Here is a 15789-nt window from a genome sequence, read left to right on the forward strand (position 1 = left end):
ATCAAACACATTATATTAAATAACCAAGAATAAGATGAACATGGATTTGTTCTCCAAATCCTCAAACACTAGAACAGTACGTTAAATCTTAACTCTTGAAGGGGGTTTAAAGTATCGGAAAAGATGGCCACAGCAGAGAATGGAAAGAGAATGCAGCTGGGAAAACAATATGGCCCTTGGTTCTAACTCCTCCCTCCAGTGAGTACACAACCTCTGAAAAGCTGCAAAATGTTTCTAAGCCTGTTTATATAAAAGGAGGCTGGAGGTCTAGTTCTTACAGCCTATGATTACTATATGAATCACTTTTAGAAACTAAGTAGGTAGTACTTGAGAAACGAAAAATGTAGGAAAGAGAATAACTGAATCATATTTCTTTTTTCTTTTTTCATGCTTTTTTTAAGGGCCGCACCTGCGGCACATGGAGGTTCTCAGGCTTGGGGTCAAATTGGAGCTGCAGCTGCTGGTCTACACCACAGCCACAGCAACGCAGGATCCGAGCCATGTCTGTGACTTACACCACAGCTCACTTCACGGCAATGCTGGATCCTTAACCCACGGGGCGAGGCCAGGGATCAAACCTGCATCCTCATGGAGGCTAGTCAGGTTCATTAACCACTGAACCATGATGGGAACTCCATGAACCAATATTTCTGATACATCTTTACTCTATGGAAGACCAGCATAGTTAAGAGAAGACTTGGTAATCCAGCTGTCAATTCTACTGCTAACTAAAGTGGTAGGTCTTAAAGAGAAACAAAATAGGAAGAGGGCTTTTAAGGTTAAACTTTTCTAGGATCGAACATGAGGTGAACCTCATGAGGTACCTGTCCTTTCTAGCCAAGGAATACCATACTAGAATGCTTTCTGATCAGTATTCCCATCCACACCTCCTCCCCTGACACCAGAGCACCATAGAAACATTCAGATAGAGTCCCCAAGGTTAAAAGGATCCTTTCCAGTGGCTCTGTCAGGGTTACCTGGGGATCTCTTCCCAAATTTGAAGACACATGCAAGTTTACATAAAGTATTTATAAGCAACAAGCTGTTTCCTCTTACCACTAACTTGGGGAAATTTCCAAAATATATATTCACATGAAAGAAAAGAATCTTTTCCTAGGACAATGAACTTTTTCCCCCTCTCTCCTGAATTGTGTATTTTCCTATTCAATCATTACATTACCTTTCTGTTTTTTTCAGCTCTCACATACAGATGGAGACTGCCCAGATCTAGGTTCCTCCTAAGAGTGACAAGTGGTTTGTGCCTCCACCCCAGGAATACTTAATACAATGACTATACTTAAAAAAACTGCAACACTAAGTTCCTGGGGACCCAGAAAAGGCATTTAGATCTTTGGGTTGCATTTGCTTCAGTTAAAAGCATCTTTAGTTTTACACCTGAATGTCCGGCAAAGCACTTTGATGACAATGCACAATCACTATGAATAAATGGATGAATGGTGGGCAACACATAACACATATTTTTTGAAAGACTTGTGCCAGAAATAGGAGGCGAATAAAAGAAGTAATTCAAACAGATAATATTAATTTTTCAGACAGCAGCAGGTTATTACTTGTCTTTTGAGGGCCGCACCCCCGGCATATGGAGGTTCCCAGGCTAGGGGTCCAATCCGAGCTGTATTCCCTGGCCTACGCCACAGCAATGTGGGATCTGGGCCGCGTCTGTGATCACGGCAACGCCAGATCCTTAACCCACTGAGCAAGGCCAGGCATCAAACCCATGTCCTCACGGATGCTAGTCTGGTTCGTTAACCGCTAAGCCACGCACGACGGGAACTCCAGTAACAGGTTATTATCTATCTATGGCAATACATTCCCACCCTCAAAAGGGGACTCCTGCTCTAGATAAAAGCCAAATGAACAAAAGATGTCCAAGTGCCATCCTCATTATCCTCATTATCTGAGACCTATCCGGAAAGAAGTCACTCTTCCTGTAACGTGGAGACCAAAATCACCCTATCAGTGAATACCTTTATTTTAGACAGCAGACACGAGCCACTCAATCAAAGACAAGTGAAAACACTTGCCAAGAACACACTGTCCCTTAGAAACTTGCTCAATACAGTTGTCTTCTTATAGGCCCTAAGGCTCTCCATCCTTTGAAGATGACCACTCCTCCTTCCATTTCAGGCCTCCAAGGCCTGTTCTGCAACTAACCCTATCCCTACCAGGGTTCTAGTCTCTTACAGGCTCCAGCTGAATTTTATTGAGAAGCACACACACACGCGGCCATGAACTGATGAATCAAGGCTTAAGGCCTAACTAATCTTGTACCCCTCAACTCTCAGTGTCCTCACAAATCTTAGCTTCCCACGAACGTGCTCCTTCGACTTGGAACGTCTGGCTCCTTGCGCTGACCCTGCAGCTTCCCTGGCCCCAACTAGTTCTGGTTCTCTTGGCCCTTTCTTGTTTCTTGCTTCGGGCCCTCGGCCACAGCTCACACTCAATCTGCTTCCTGGTCTGCAGAATCCTTGGCGGTTGGGGAGAGGCCTATGAACCACCCCCCCGCCCCAAGTGACCTCCGGGCTGCAAAAGTGAATGGGCCCAGCGTCCCCCTCGACTCTGACACTTTCAATGTCCACGCCCCGAACTCCCTGCCTTTACCTAGGCTGCACGACTACCTCGGCCACCCTCCGAGCATCCCGCGCGGCGGCCCAGGCTCTCCCAGCCCCCTGCTTCCGGGCTTTCCCAGCAGTTCTGCTTCCGGTCCTTGGCCTCCGTCTCTCCCCCGGGCAGGCTTTCCCAGCCCGCGCCCCAGGCCCTTCGCGCCGCTCGCCCGCGGTCTCTCACCGCTCGAAGAGCAGCCTCACGGAGAACACGCCCGCCGCCAGTGGGAACACGGAGAGAATGTGCCGGGCCCGCGGGTAGCCGTAGCCGTTGCCCGGCCCCTCTAGGTCGGCCCAGCTCACGTTCTGGGGCAGCCAGAAGCGCTCACTCCAAAGCCAGCCCCACAGCAGGCCCAGGGCTCCCGCCGCTGCTGTCGCCATCTTACGCCCACCCCGCGGCCACTGCCGCCACAGGCTCAGCTGCCGCCCCAGCCAACGGAACCCGCGAGGAGGCGGCCCGGGGCGGGGCCGGGCCGGCGGCCACCCCCTTCCGGCCCCTTCTAGGACCCGGCACGTCTCAGCCCGACTCCTTCGCGGGGCCGGGCCTCTGTCCCGCCCACCCTGCCTCCCCGCCCACCTCCCTCCCCGCAGCCTCCCCAACCGCCTCTCCTTGGGACCCCGCCCTCCGACTCGGCCACGCCCTCCCCGCCCCGCCTTCACCCAGCCCTGGCCACGCCTCCACAGTGATCCCGTCCTTTTTTGCTACAGGTTTCGGCAAAGCTTCTCCTCGCTCACTCTTCTGTCTAGCCACAGCTACACCCGGTATTTCAGGCATAGCTCCCTTATGGGGATGTTCTTCTTTTTTCAGTCCAGCCAGCTCAAAGCTGTTCCGGTTCGCTGGAAGGCCATACGTGTGTGTGTGTGTCTATCCGTCTTTCCCCCTCTTCCTTCCCAACCCCCTTCTCTCACTAGGGTTTATCGCCGTCTCAGCTGGTACTGCCTACTAGCAGCGTTCTTTTTGCTCCCAACCTTTTTCTCCCCTCCTGCCCCTCCATGACCTCAGCCCCCTTTCATTATCCCTTAAAGTGGACTTTAAAAAAATTATTTTATTCTTCTCATGGGAAAAAAAAAAAAACACAAAAAAGGAAATGAAAGCTATTCAAAGGAAAATATAAAAGAAAAAGAAAAGTAGAAGACGGCCATTGTTTAATGAGGTTTATTATATGCCAGGTAGCGCACTAAATATTTTCCACATTTAACTTCCTCATTCTATGAAGTAGGTGTTGTTTTATTTACTGTTTTATGGATGAGTAAATTGAAGTCCAGAGAGCAGCTTGTCCAAGGTTATATACAAGTGGTAGAGCTGGGGCTTCTGAACTACGAAGTCTCTAGATTCCAGAACCCTGGGCCCTTATCCTATAAACCTCCTTAGTTTTAGATTTCCACACTGAACATTGAATTCTTTTGTGGCTCTACATAAACAGTAAAGGGGCGCCATAGACAAGAAAACCTTTAAAACACTGAACTCTAAATTATTCCTCAGCTGCTGGAGAACAGTGAACCTTGGGTGCCCTCTGTTAAAACCTGGCTACAATTTTAATTACTACAGCTACCTAGAATGATCTGAAATAAGATCAAAGAACTAATCTTGTCCAAGGACAGATATAGAGTATCTTTATACTAGCAGGCAGGCTTACAGCAGAAGATAGTTTCAAAGGGAGAAGAGGAAAAGAAAAAAAAAGGAGCCATTTGAAGGAGTGGACTAGAAGGTTTGCTTTTTAGTTCAGTGATTCTCAAAACTTCGTTTGCCACAGCTCAGACATTAGCTTGTCCCTTCTCTCACATGGTGAGTTTGCTAAGTTTTCTGGGCCCCAACCAAAGATTCAGGAGGTTCAGAGTAGGGCGCATGAATGTGCATTTCTCATTTCCTTTCTTTTTTTTTTTTTTTTTTAAATACAGCTGCATCTTTGGCATATGGAAGTTCCTGGGCTAGGGGTCAAATCAGAAATGCAGTTGAGGCCTGTGCCACAGCCATAGCTACCCAGATCTGAGCCTTATCTGTGACCTATGCTGCTGCTGCTGCTTGCAGTGACACCGGATCTTTAACCCATTGAGCGAGGCCAGGGATTGAACCCACATCCTCAGACGATAGCATCGGTTCTTAACCCACTGAGCCACAAAAGGAACTCCTCAATACCTATTTTTAAATAAATGCACTTCAGTTTCTTTGAACTATATATACATATATATATATGTATATATATATATATATATTTTTTTTTTGTCTTTTCTAGGGCTGCTTCCTGCAGCATGTGGAGGTTGCCAGGCTAGGGGTCTAAACGGAGCTGTAGCCTCCGGCCTACACCAGAGCCACAGCAATTCGGGATCCGAGCCGCGTCTGCAACCTATACCACAGCTCATGGCAATGCCAGATCCTTAACCCACTGAGCAAGGCCAGGGATCGAACCCGAAACCTCATGGTTCCTAGTCGGATTTATTACCACTGCGCCAGGATGATGGGAACTCCTTGCATGATAAATAGGAGTATTAACATTGCGGACTGAGGGCTCCCCAGAGCCAGCCTCCACCCACTTCAAGCTCACTGGTTTCAGTTTCTGACCATCCTCTCAGCAGCACTTTCACACCCCCACACTCTGTGTCAAGTGGCCACCAGGCTATTTCTGTTGAGAGGATGGTCATATCAGCTTGTGGATATGACTTTGACTGCAAAAGCCATCACACAGCTGATGTAATAGTCATTAAAGGTTCTACTGGTTGATATGTTGGGTCCTTAACCCACTGAGCCACAAGGGGAGGTCTGCATTTCTCAGTTCTAACAAGTTCACAGGGATACCACTGCTAATCTGAGAACTACTATCTGAAGCCATTTTTGCCCAAACCCAGAGATAGCTTAAAATCGTAACCACCTTATATTCAAGATACTTTTTTTTTTTTTTGGTCTTTTTGCCTTTTCTAGGGCCGCTCCCTCAGCATATAGAGGTTCACAGGCTAGAGGTCTAATCGGAGCTGTAGCCACCAGCCTATGCCAGAGCCATAGCAACTTGGGACCTGAGCCGTGTCTGCAACCTATACCACAGCTCATGGCAACGCCGGATCCTTAACCCACTGAGCAAGGGCAGGGATCGAACCCGCAACCTTATGGTTCCTAGTCGGATTGGTTAACCACTGCGCCACGACGGGAACTCCAAGAAACATTTTAAAAGAAGTACTCTCCCTGATCTCATAGGAATTCAAATCAGAGCCCCAAGGAACAAAGAATATGCTAACCTGGCACACGGGAACCAACACACAATGACCCTGTTCACTAGATCTGTTCTCAGAAAATTACATTTGTATCAAATTCTCAGCCTCTTGGTTGTTAGAAAACATACTGATGGTGAAATACGTAAGGAAAGCAAACATAGTACAGGTTTCACTTTGGCCAGGAGTGACCTGACCAGCAAACTGTCCCTGTAGTGGACATGAAGAGAGTTTCCTTAACCATCTCAGGTCCCAAGCTGGCCCCTTTTCCTGCTTCACCCACAGAATAACTCACATCATCCTTTTGTCAACATTGACAGACCAAGTCCAACAAGTTGCCTTCATTCAGAGAGCTGAGAGCATACACGTTAAGCACTTTTTGTTTGGGTGTAGGTTCTTTTGTTTTCTAAGAATGTTTAGTGTTATCTGGTCATTCTCTTAAGAAGAATGTCATTTTATTACATTGATTATGGAGCTAGTTCTTGTGTCTCTACTCTCCGTACCTATGTCTATTTTAGCTCTCAAAGGTCATAGAAGAGTTCTTCTAAGGGTAATCTCAGTCCTCTAGGACCTGGTATATGGTGACACACTCAATTGATACCCACAAATGCCAGCCACAGACACTCAGGCTTTTTGTGTAAAGTTAGTAGATGTTGTGAGTACCATGTGGATGGGTTAGCGCAGCAGGTAGTGAGTCACAGAGTAAAGGTAACTCAACTCAGGCCAGGACTGGATAGTTATATATGTCAGCAGGAACTTCTGGATTAACTGTTCAGTGGATAGGGCTTTCTAAGTGACTTCAGCCTGTGGTGGGGCCAAGAGCAGATCGTAGTACCCAGCCATCCACTTAGAACAATGGAACACAGAATGACCCTGAAAAATGTAATAGACGACTCAAAAAAGCATTTCTATCTCCAAGGAAATCTAAATTCCCATTAAAAAAAAAAAACCTTAATAATTAGGGCAGTTGCCCTGCAAGCAGAAAATCAGATAACCAACAGTGCCTCTGCTCAGAGAAGAAAACAAGTCCATTTTCAGGAGAGGCATTCGGAAATTCCATTTAGCATTTAGGCATAATTGTAAGGTAAATTAAATGCAGAGTACAATTAACAATAAAAAACCATGGAGTTCCGGTGTGGCTCAACTGAAGCTAATCTGACTAGCATCCATGAGGATGCAAGTTTGATCCTTGGCCTTGCTCAGTGGGTTAAGGATCCCGCATTGCTGTGGCTGTGGTGTAGGCTGGCAGCTGTAGCTCCAATTCGACCCCTAGCCTGGGGTCCACATGCCATGGGTGCGGCCCTAAAAAGACAAAAAAATAAAACATGAAAAAAAAAAACCACCCTAGTATTTTGAATTGGTAAAACAAATGGCTTGTCTTGAATGTACACACGAATTCTCTTGCCAAGTTGCTTTCAACTTTCAAGAAAAAAAATTTTGTCTTCTAGGATGAGAGCTTAAGAGCAGCCCAACACCACCATCTAGGTGGTGAGATGTATACATAGCACTTCTCTTCACTTGAAACCTATCAGACCCATTTACCTTTTCTACCCAAACTGCTAAAATAAAAGTAGGTCCTGAGAGACTGTAACAATGCAAGATAATAACGGAAAAGGAACATTGAAAGGCTCAAATGTAAATTAAAAGCTTTATTGAATAAAAATGTTTCAGAGGAAGCAAGGACTGTAAGAAAGCAGAATATTTTACATCTCTAAAAAATATTAGAGCTAAATTTCTAAAAATGCAGTACAAAGAAAAGGCCTATCACTTAAAACACCTCTCTCTCCTCTCCCCTCCACCATACACTTTGGAATATGAATTATGTACAACAAATGTACTCAAGTTTATATTGTTCCAAACCTTAATACTAGAAACCATCTCCCCCCAAAAAGGCCTATAATTGGTTTAATTGCACCCTAGGAATACTGTCTACCATAAAAACCTACATTTCAAAGCTTCTAAGTATTAAAAAACAAAAAACAAACAAACAAACAAAAAACTAGTGTCCCAGGGATATCAGAAGTAGAATATAGGGTTGAGCTCAAGTTGTTTAAGGCTTTATTTTTGTTTTTTCCTGTTATTCCTCCTTTAGACTCCTGACTTTGCTCTAATATGCAACATGGCAAATAGCAATACAAAAGATCTTATAAAATATTGCAGCTTTCAGTAAATTATGAGAAGCACAGATACCACCAGAGAAGAAAGCAACCACTTGGGGTGTAGTCAAACCCATTGGCAAATACCATCGCTTATCTGGGACACAGTGAGTCCCTCCAAGCACCAAAGGTGCTCAGAAGGTGCTCCAAAAAGATGGTTGTGCTATATCTCAATAATCCAGTTCAGGATGTGCTTTAGAAAGCAGGATGCAATAAATTCCTCATATATATATCAGAGTAAGCAATAAATTCCCCCTATATGTCAGAGTAAGAAAATTAACCTAAATTTTTTTTTAAAAGACTAAATAGTTGATCTCTTAACAGAGGAATACTAAACATAAATTGGTATGCATGTAAAAATATACAAACTGTGCACTTTTATGCTAAAGTGCATTCAGTCATAATGCTTAGGTCCTAATCCCTTCTGCATGTTTCCTAATTCCTTCATTGAATTTTCAGTGTAACAATGTACTACTAATCATTTCCTGTCATATTGTCTTGGGGAATTCAGTGGAATCTGAACCATAATGGTCTGATTATCCCCCCACCTCACCCCCCCCCATTCCCACTCCCACAAGACCTTAAAGCACTTGTGTAGATCATCATTGCTAAAATAGAGGATTTAAAGTACTGTTATCTCTAGCATTTAGAATTGGGTTCATGTAAGCTGCAGTACAGGATTTTTTTGTTTGTCTTTTGAAGCAAGCACTCTTTTTTCCAAAGTTACTTCCACATAAATTACAGTTCGTGCTAAGACAGGCCGTTTACATGCATCACTTTGATAAAGGGGCAGTGGCTCGCTAACCTCACACAAATTTAAGGCCCGGCATCATTGCAATTTGTTATTCCTCATCTTCCTCCTCATCGTAGTACCGATTTCTCTTTATCTGTTCCTCCACGGATAGCTCTTCGACGACTTCTCCCTCCCAGAACTCCACATCCTGGGATTTCTGCTTCTGGGTAGTGAATTCTTTAGCAGAGGTGTTGTCTGCAAAGCTAGACCAATTTTTAGACTTGGGTTCTAGGGGAGACTGCTGTTGGAGGAGGTCTCTGTCACCCTTCGTCTAAGCTTGCACCATTTTCTATCAGATTTTCACTCCCTATCTCAAAATCCTGACTTCCTTACTCCTCCCCGCTGCCTCCCCTCCTCTAGATTCCTTGCTTGGCCAGGTCGTTTTTCCCACACTCCCATTCTTCTCGGAGGCACTGGCCTTTTCCATCTGTTTCCTTTCTGCTGCTACACCTCCTCCGAACTCCTCACTCTGCTCTGACAGGCTCCAGCCTTTCCTCATAGGTGGGGACAAGGGTTTGGGGCTCTTGACTGAAGCGGTTCGAAATGAAGCTGCTACAGTGAATGGGCGGCTTCGCTCCTTCAGCGAGGAAGATCTTCTTAGCTTCTTCAGATCCAGATCGACATCCTCGGGAGCTTCGGGCTTGCTGACTTCATCCTCAGGAGGCCACTTCGGCTTAGAAACTTTGATGCCTTCCTCCAAAGCACTCCCTGAACTGCTAAGCTCAGTCGGGGGCGGCCAGGCGATCCTCAGCTTCTTGGTTTCAGCTGGCTTGTCTTCTTTCTCCAGCTGGAGGAGGCCTTGGCTTCCATACTTGCAGTCAGCACACCCACCTTAGCAATGGGGGCGTCTTCTACCCCCGGGCTCTGAGGGATCTCCGCTGCATTTGGAAGCTGGGCTGGTCTCTCCAACGTCTCTTCATTTTCCAGTTTGCTTGCCCACAGATCCTTGTGTGGTCTGTGTCCAAAGCCTTCGTCATAGTTGCCTTTAGATTTAAAGAGTTGATTGAAGTGAGGCTTGCAATAGATTCTCCCATGTAAAGAAGCATATGTTCCTAGACTGTTGTTAAAAAAAAAAAAAAAAGCATAAAATGAACAAATCTGTATACTCTTATTTACACCAGAAGGCTGAAACCTGGCAATTCCATATTTTCAGAAGACACGAAGTGAGAAAAATCTCTTTAAAAGCACATTAGTCACCTAGGAATCTCTTCCTTCTTTTAAACACATTTCTTTTATTATCCTTATAAAAAAAAACATGCTAGCTTTACTTCCAGGCCTAAACCTTTACGAGATATTCTTCCACCTGGTACATGCTCCCGCTTCCTTTTTCTTTCTTTCTTTGGGCTGTGCTCGCAGCATGCAGAAGTTCCTGGGCTAGAGACAGAACCCATGCCACAGCAGTGACCCCGAGCTGATACAGTGACAATGTTGGATCTTTAACCTGCTGCATGCTCACTTTTCAAATGATTTCACTCACTCCCCTCTGTCAAAACTGTTAAAAAAATTTACTTCTTCCAGGAAGTCTTCCTTAGGTAATCCCACCTAGCTCTGATCAATCTTGTATTTCCTAAGTATTTATAACCTATAATTACTTTTGGAGTTCTCATCGTGGCTCAGCGGTAATGAACCTGACTAGCATCCATGAGGATGAGGGTTTGATCCCTGGCCTCGCTCAGTGGTTAAGGATCCAGCGTTGCCATGAGCTGTGGTGTCGGTTGCAGACTTGGCTTGGATCTGGCGTTGCTGGGGCTGTGGTGTAGGCTGGCAGCTATAGCTCCAATTCAACCCCTAGCCTGGGAGCCTCCATGTGGTGCAGGTACAGCCCTAAAAAGACCAAAAAAAAAAAAAACAAAAAAAACTATAATTACTTTTATTTGTTTTATGGCTGCACCTGCAGCATATGGAAGTTCCTGGGCCAGGCAGGGACTGAATCTGAGCTGCAACTGCAACCAATGTCTCAGCTTTACCTATGCTGGATCCTTTGACCCACTGCCCAGGGCCAGGGATTGAATTCACACCTCTTCAGTGACCTGAGCCATTGCATTCTGATTTTTTTTTTTTTTCCTTTTTAGAGCTGAACCTTCAGCATATGGAAGTTCCCGGGCTAGGGGTCAAATCAGAGCTGTAGCTGCCGGCCTATGCCACAGCAACACCAGATCTGAGCCACATCTGCAACCTGTGCCACACCTCACAGCAACCCCTGATCCTTTAATCCACTGAGCGAGGCCAGGGATCAAACATGCATCCTCATGGATAGAAGTCAGGTTTACAACCACTGAACCACAATGGGAACTGCACTGCAGTCCGATTCTTAATCCACTGCACCATAGCAGGAACTCCTATCATTACTTTTAATAATGTTCCTTTGTTAAAAGTTGAATCTTTTCCCTCCTAGTTTCCCATTTGTGTTACAATTGAAAAGGATGTTTTTATAGGAGTTGAAAGGAAGGATGTTTTCATGTTTTCACAGGAATGTGTATAATGCTCTACAAATGGATGCTGATGACTGAATAAAGGAAAGCTATGGTTAACAGGAGAACAGAGAGCAGTAACTAGTTGGTGTATCCTAATGTCGGTGCTGGACAGGTTTGTAGAATATCTGGTATCTATTGCAGGGTAACAACGTTTAAAGGAGAGTATAAAAGCAACAGCATTTCCACAGAGCAAATACAACAATTCAAACATTTATAAAATGTGCTCTGGAGAAAAAAATTACAGTGGGCACAAAAAGAACCATTGAGTGGAAGTTACAGAGGCACATTTTGGCTCAGCGCTAACTTTGGAACCGGCTGCTGTGGGGTATCAACCCCCGAAGAAGTGCCACACGGATGCCAGAACATCTTTCAACAGTGTGCTGGAAAGGATGCTTGCTCTGGAAGGAGGGCTGGAGGAAGGGACATCGGTTACTTCCTCCTCTAAGAGTCTGTGATTAAAATGAGTTCATACGGAATATTTCCCCAGTTTGCCACATGTATACCCATACTTTGACTTACTTGGAAGAAATGATACACAGTCTTTTTTCAGAAATAAAATGAGGCAATATACAGAAAAAAATATATGCTCTTCAGGCTCTGTTATTGCTCTTTTAACCATTTATACGGTGCTGAGGATCATTTAAAGGGCTTCGAGAAGTATCCTCTTGAGATTTCTGAACTTGATGATTCTATGATACCAAGGCCAAACATTCTACTGAATTAGGTCACGGGGGGGGGGGGGGGGGGTGTTTACCTGCAACCAACACTATTTAAGCTTCAGTCCTCATATATAATTAACATGTCAATGTACAGGAAGTTCCAAACACCACTATCATTTGATATAAAATGCTTATCACTCAATGGTACTTTCTCCTTTTTCAAAGGCTTTCCACAGCACACCCTCTTAGCACCACAGATTTTAGTACCAGCGTTCTAAAAGCCAAAGACTCCCTCCAGAGGCCCATCCATACAGAGGGACAGCTTATTTTGGTCTGGCTCACCTGAGTTTGTTGTTGCAATAGGAACAACGGAAGCAGCTGATGTGAAACACCTGCTGGTTGGCCAAGAGACGCTCCATCGGGTAGACTGTTTTCTGACATTCCACGCAGGTCTCTCTGGCAGGTGCCTGAAACTTCTAGGAAAAGGAAGAGGACAACTTAGCTGGTATAGGCAGCGATGCGTGAGGACTCTGCTAGCAGAGATGGACCCTTGGATTTCCTAGCTATCTAGGGGCTCCCTTACCTGGTCTGACAATTCTCAGAGGAACACTAAGCCTGCTCCAATCCTATCAGTTGACCCTTGAAAGCCAAAAGGCTCCTGATTTCCTTACCCAGTTTGCCTGGCTGCCCTAAGTGTAGCAGCCACTAAGGAAGGGTGGAACTGGGCTGGGCTGCAGAGAAAGGCTTAGACAAACCACCGCGCACACACATGTACACACAAAATGACTCCACAGACAGGAAATTAGGAGAAAAGGTCAGCACACACAGAAGAAAGAAGTCTGATTGTTTAAGTGCCAGATAAAAGCAGGATAGACTGTTTAAAGAACAGATTCTGAAGGGGATACATTTCAAGGTTCTAAAGGGCATTTGGCTTTGGGAATTAGGAAAAGACACTTTGATAAAGTATCTCTTAGTCCCCGTGCTTATAATCTTGACTTGCTCCATCCAATATTTTAAATAAATCAAAACGGACAGATCAATGGAACATTTGAGAAGAGACACAAATTCTTGCATTGACTCCAAAGAAAAACATGTCCCAAGAAAGCTATAGGTTCTGTAGTCTTAAAAAAAAAAAATCAATGGAGAATAAAACTAACGTAATGAGGGTGGGAAGTCATAATAGGGAATTTATGAACTGTTTGTAAAGTATGGAATAGGAGCGGGGTGAGCACAGCTGTTGCAGATAAACTCAATCCTAAACCACACAAAGTAGTTTGCCTTCTAGCGCTGATGGAAGCAGAATTCCAAAGCCAAACATTTTTACACAATGAGAAATGGTTACAAAACCACTAGGGATGAGAGGAAGAAGTCCCTAGTGTCTGCAATCTGTGACGAGTCCCAAGAGAAACACCTCAGCCAGTAAATGCAGGGCAGCTTAGTTAAGGTGGCCAGGAAGCTCTCTGAGGTCCCTTGGTGGCCTCTTGGCCACCATGACCAGTGTGGTGGTAAGTAATACAAATTAGTCCTAAGGCCCAGGGCTTAAATGGTTAAGATAAGGCTCAAGGAAAACAGGTTATGGGCAAGATAAAATTTTGATTAAAAAATCCAAAAATAGACTCACAAAAAATTCAGACAGCTGGTTCACGTGCCCCATGATTCACTAAGAGGTAAAGCAGAAAACAGGAATAGTTTTCCAAGTAGATTCAGACAGGAAATGAGAGTAGAAATGGGCATAAAATGGAAGTAAAGGGGAAAGATCTATACAAGAGAGTTTAATAAAAATTAGGGGGGAGTTTCCACTGTAGCACAGTGGGTTAAGAATCTGACTGCAGCAGCTTGGGTTGCTGCAGAGGCACAGGTTCCATCCCCATCCCAGTGCAGTGGGTTCAAGCATCTGCCATAGGTAAAACTGCAGTTCAGGTCACAGCTGTGGCTTGGATTCAATCCCTGGCCCCAGAATTTTCATATGTTGTGGGTGTGGCCATAAAAAAGAAAAAAGAAAATTAGTGGTAAACTACCAAATAGCACCAAAGGAATGAAGGAGGAGGCCTAAGTGTTAACAGCAGCCACTCCCTTTCTAGGGCTAGAGGCAAAAAGGAAAACTTAAAGAATCAGAGACCACAGCCACAACCTCGTTGACCAAGCATAAGGGAGGAATTTAAATATGATTAAATGGCATTGAACTGAATGCTGCTGGAAGATAATTAGGGCATTATTTGGAGCTGAGAACAGTTTTTTCTTCTTTTTTAAAAACTTATTGAAGATTTACAATGTTGTGATAGTTTCTGGTGTAGAGCAATGATTCAGATGTATATATTTTTTCATATTCTTTCCCATTATGGTTTATTACAGGATAGTGAATATAGTTCCCTGTGCTATACAGTAGAACCTCACAGAACTGTTTTTTCTTATATGGACACTTAACAAGATAGGACCCAAGTGGAGATGTCCTTGAGTCGTTTAATTAGGTTTCTCTAAAAGGACCAGGTCCTTGTCTAGCAAGCAGGAAATACATTAAAATGCAGAATAAAATTTGGGTGTAATAGTACAATTGAAGCCATTGGAGAGCGCCTGTACAAATCACAATTCACACAATGTAAAAGTAATAGGCCAATTGTATTTACTTATCAGACTGAAAATCTTTTTCAGCTGCACGATGAATGCTGTATTTTCAACACTTAAGAGCCTAAGTGTTCATTCTGGTCAGTAAAGACAGAGCAGGAGACAGAAATTTCCCTGACAGTAGAGGAGATAATGGCTATTATTCTGCTAAAGGGGAGTGGAGGCCTGCAGAGCACGCCTCCATCACACACACACACACACACCACACACACACACACACACGAAGAACACACAGTGGGGGGGGTGCAGCTCAGTGAATAGAAAGGAAAACCTGAGAGAAAGCTGCAAGTTGAGCTCACATTAGGAGGAAAGTGGCAGGAGCAGAAATTAGGTACCAGGAGCAGGAAGCAGAAGCTGGAAGAGACAAACAGGAACCTTTAATGAATACACAGCATTTGGTGTGTCCTGGAGCACTGGACTGCAGCTGAGCTGAAACTCAGTTACAGCCTCAGACCCCAAAATAAGACCACGTTTTCTTTCTTTTCCAAGTCACACGTCCAATCGTGACCACATCAGCCTCTGTCACATCCACCTGAGGCTGGATCAGAGTACCGGCTCAGAAGAGTGTCTTATGAGCCTCCACCCACCCAAGGAGTGTCTCTTTAAACAATTCTGCAGTGTTTTACGGCCTCCCACACCTGACCCACCATGGCTCTCTCTTGAATGGAGCCTTCGCCCACACAATGGAAAAGTCATGCCTCTCCTTAACATCAAATTAATAGACGGCCAGCTCCGCTATTGGTAACCACAAGCTTCTAACTGGCCAGATCTACTAGAGTCCCATGATTCCGATTCCTTTTGTACATAAATCCTTTTCAATATTATTTAAGGTTTATGTGGCAGCTGCCCAAGGGCCCTCACAGCATCATAAAGACAAGAGGACCCCGACATGGTAATATGCCAAGTCAGAGTGCCTGCGGCTGTGCGTCCTTTATTTCCTCTGTCCTGGGCTCTCAGCCACTTTTCTCTAATTGCCCCCATGTCTATTCAGACAACAGGAAGCATAGTCAGTGCCCAAAAATCTCTACCATTATGGCAGGACTGGCATACATCCTGCCCATGCCTTCATGGCATGCTCAAACTTGGCACAGTGACATTAAAAACCCTGCCAATATTAGAACGCTAGGCATTTTTTTATCTTTACAATATTTTTTCAGTTAGTAAGATGTTTTTCATCTCCCTTCCCTCACCCTTTTTCACAGGTAGAAACTAAGTGCCAGGGTGTTAGGCGCCTTATCAAAACTTGCACAGTCAATAACA

The 15789-nt window shown here is 44.6% G+C and overlaps 2 protein-coding genes across 3 annotated transcripts in view; both read right to left on the bottom strand.

Annotated features, from left to right (window-relative positions):
* The window catches only part of CERS5 (ceramide synthase 5), a 30774-nt gene extending 27655 nt beyond the window's left edge, over positions 1-3119 (bottom strand). The window contains exon 1 of one of the 2 annotated variants that reach the window (XM_047786592.1): positions 2809-3119. In XM_047786592.1, the coding sequence (XP_047642548.1) occupies positions 2809-3005 (197 nt within the window). In that variant the 5' untranslated portion in view covers positions 3006-3119. The remainder of the gene's footprint in view (positions 1-2808) is intronic. The other variant, XM_047786591.1, reaches the window with a different exon arrangement.
* A 4491-nt stretch (positions 3120-7610) lies between these two features.
* The window catches only part of LIMA1 (LIM domain and actin binding 1), a 103439-nt gene continuing 95260 nt past the window's right edge, over positions 7611-15789 (bottom strand). The window contains 5 exon segments of the mRNA XM_047786593.1: positions 7611-9039; positions 9041-9099; positions 9102-9560; positions 9563-9831; positions 12250-12383. Of these exon segments, the coding sequence (XP_047642549.1) occupies positions 8824-9039; positions 9041-9099; positions 9102-9560; positions 9563-9831; positions 12250-12383 (1137 nt within the window). The 3' untranslated portion in view covers positions 7611-8823.

This window comes from Phacochoerus africanus, chromosome 7 (assembly GCF_016906955.1).
Source record: "Phacochoerus africanus isolate WHEZ1 chromosome 7, ROS_Pafr_v1, whole genome shotgun sequence".
Classification (NCBI taxonomy): domain Eukaryota; kingdom Metazoa; phylum Chordata; class Mammalia; order Artiodactyla; family Suidae; genus Phacochoerus; species Phacochoerus africanus.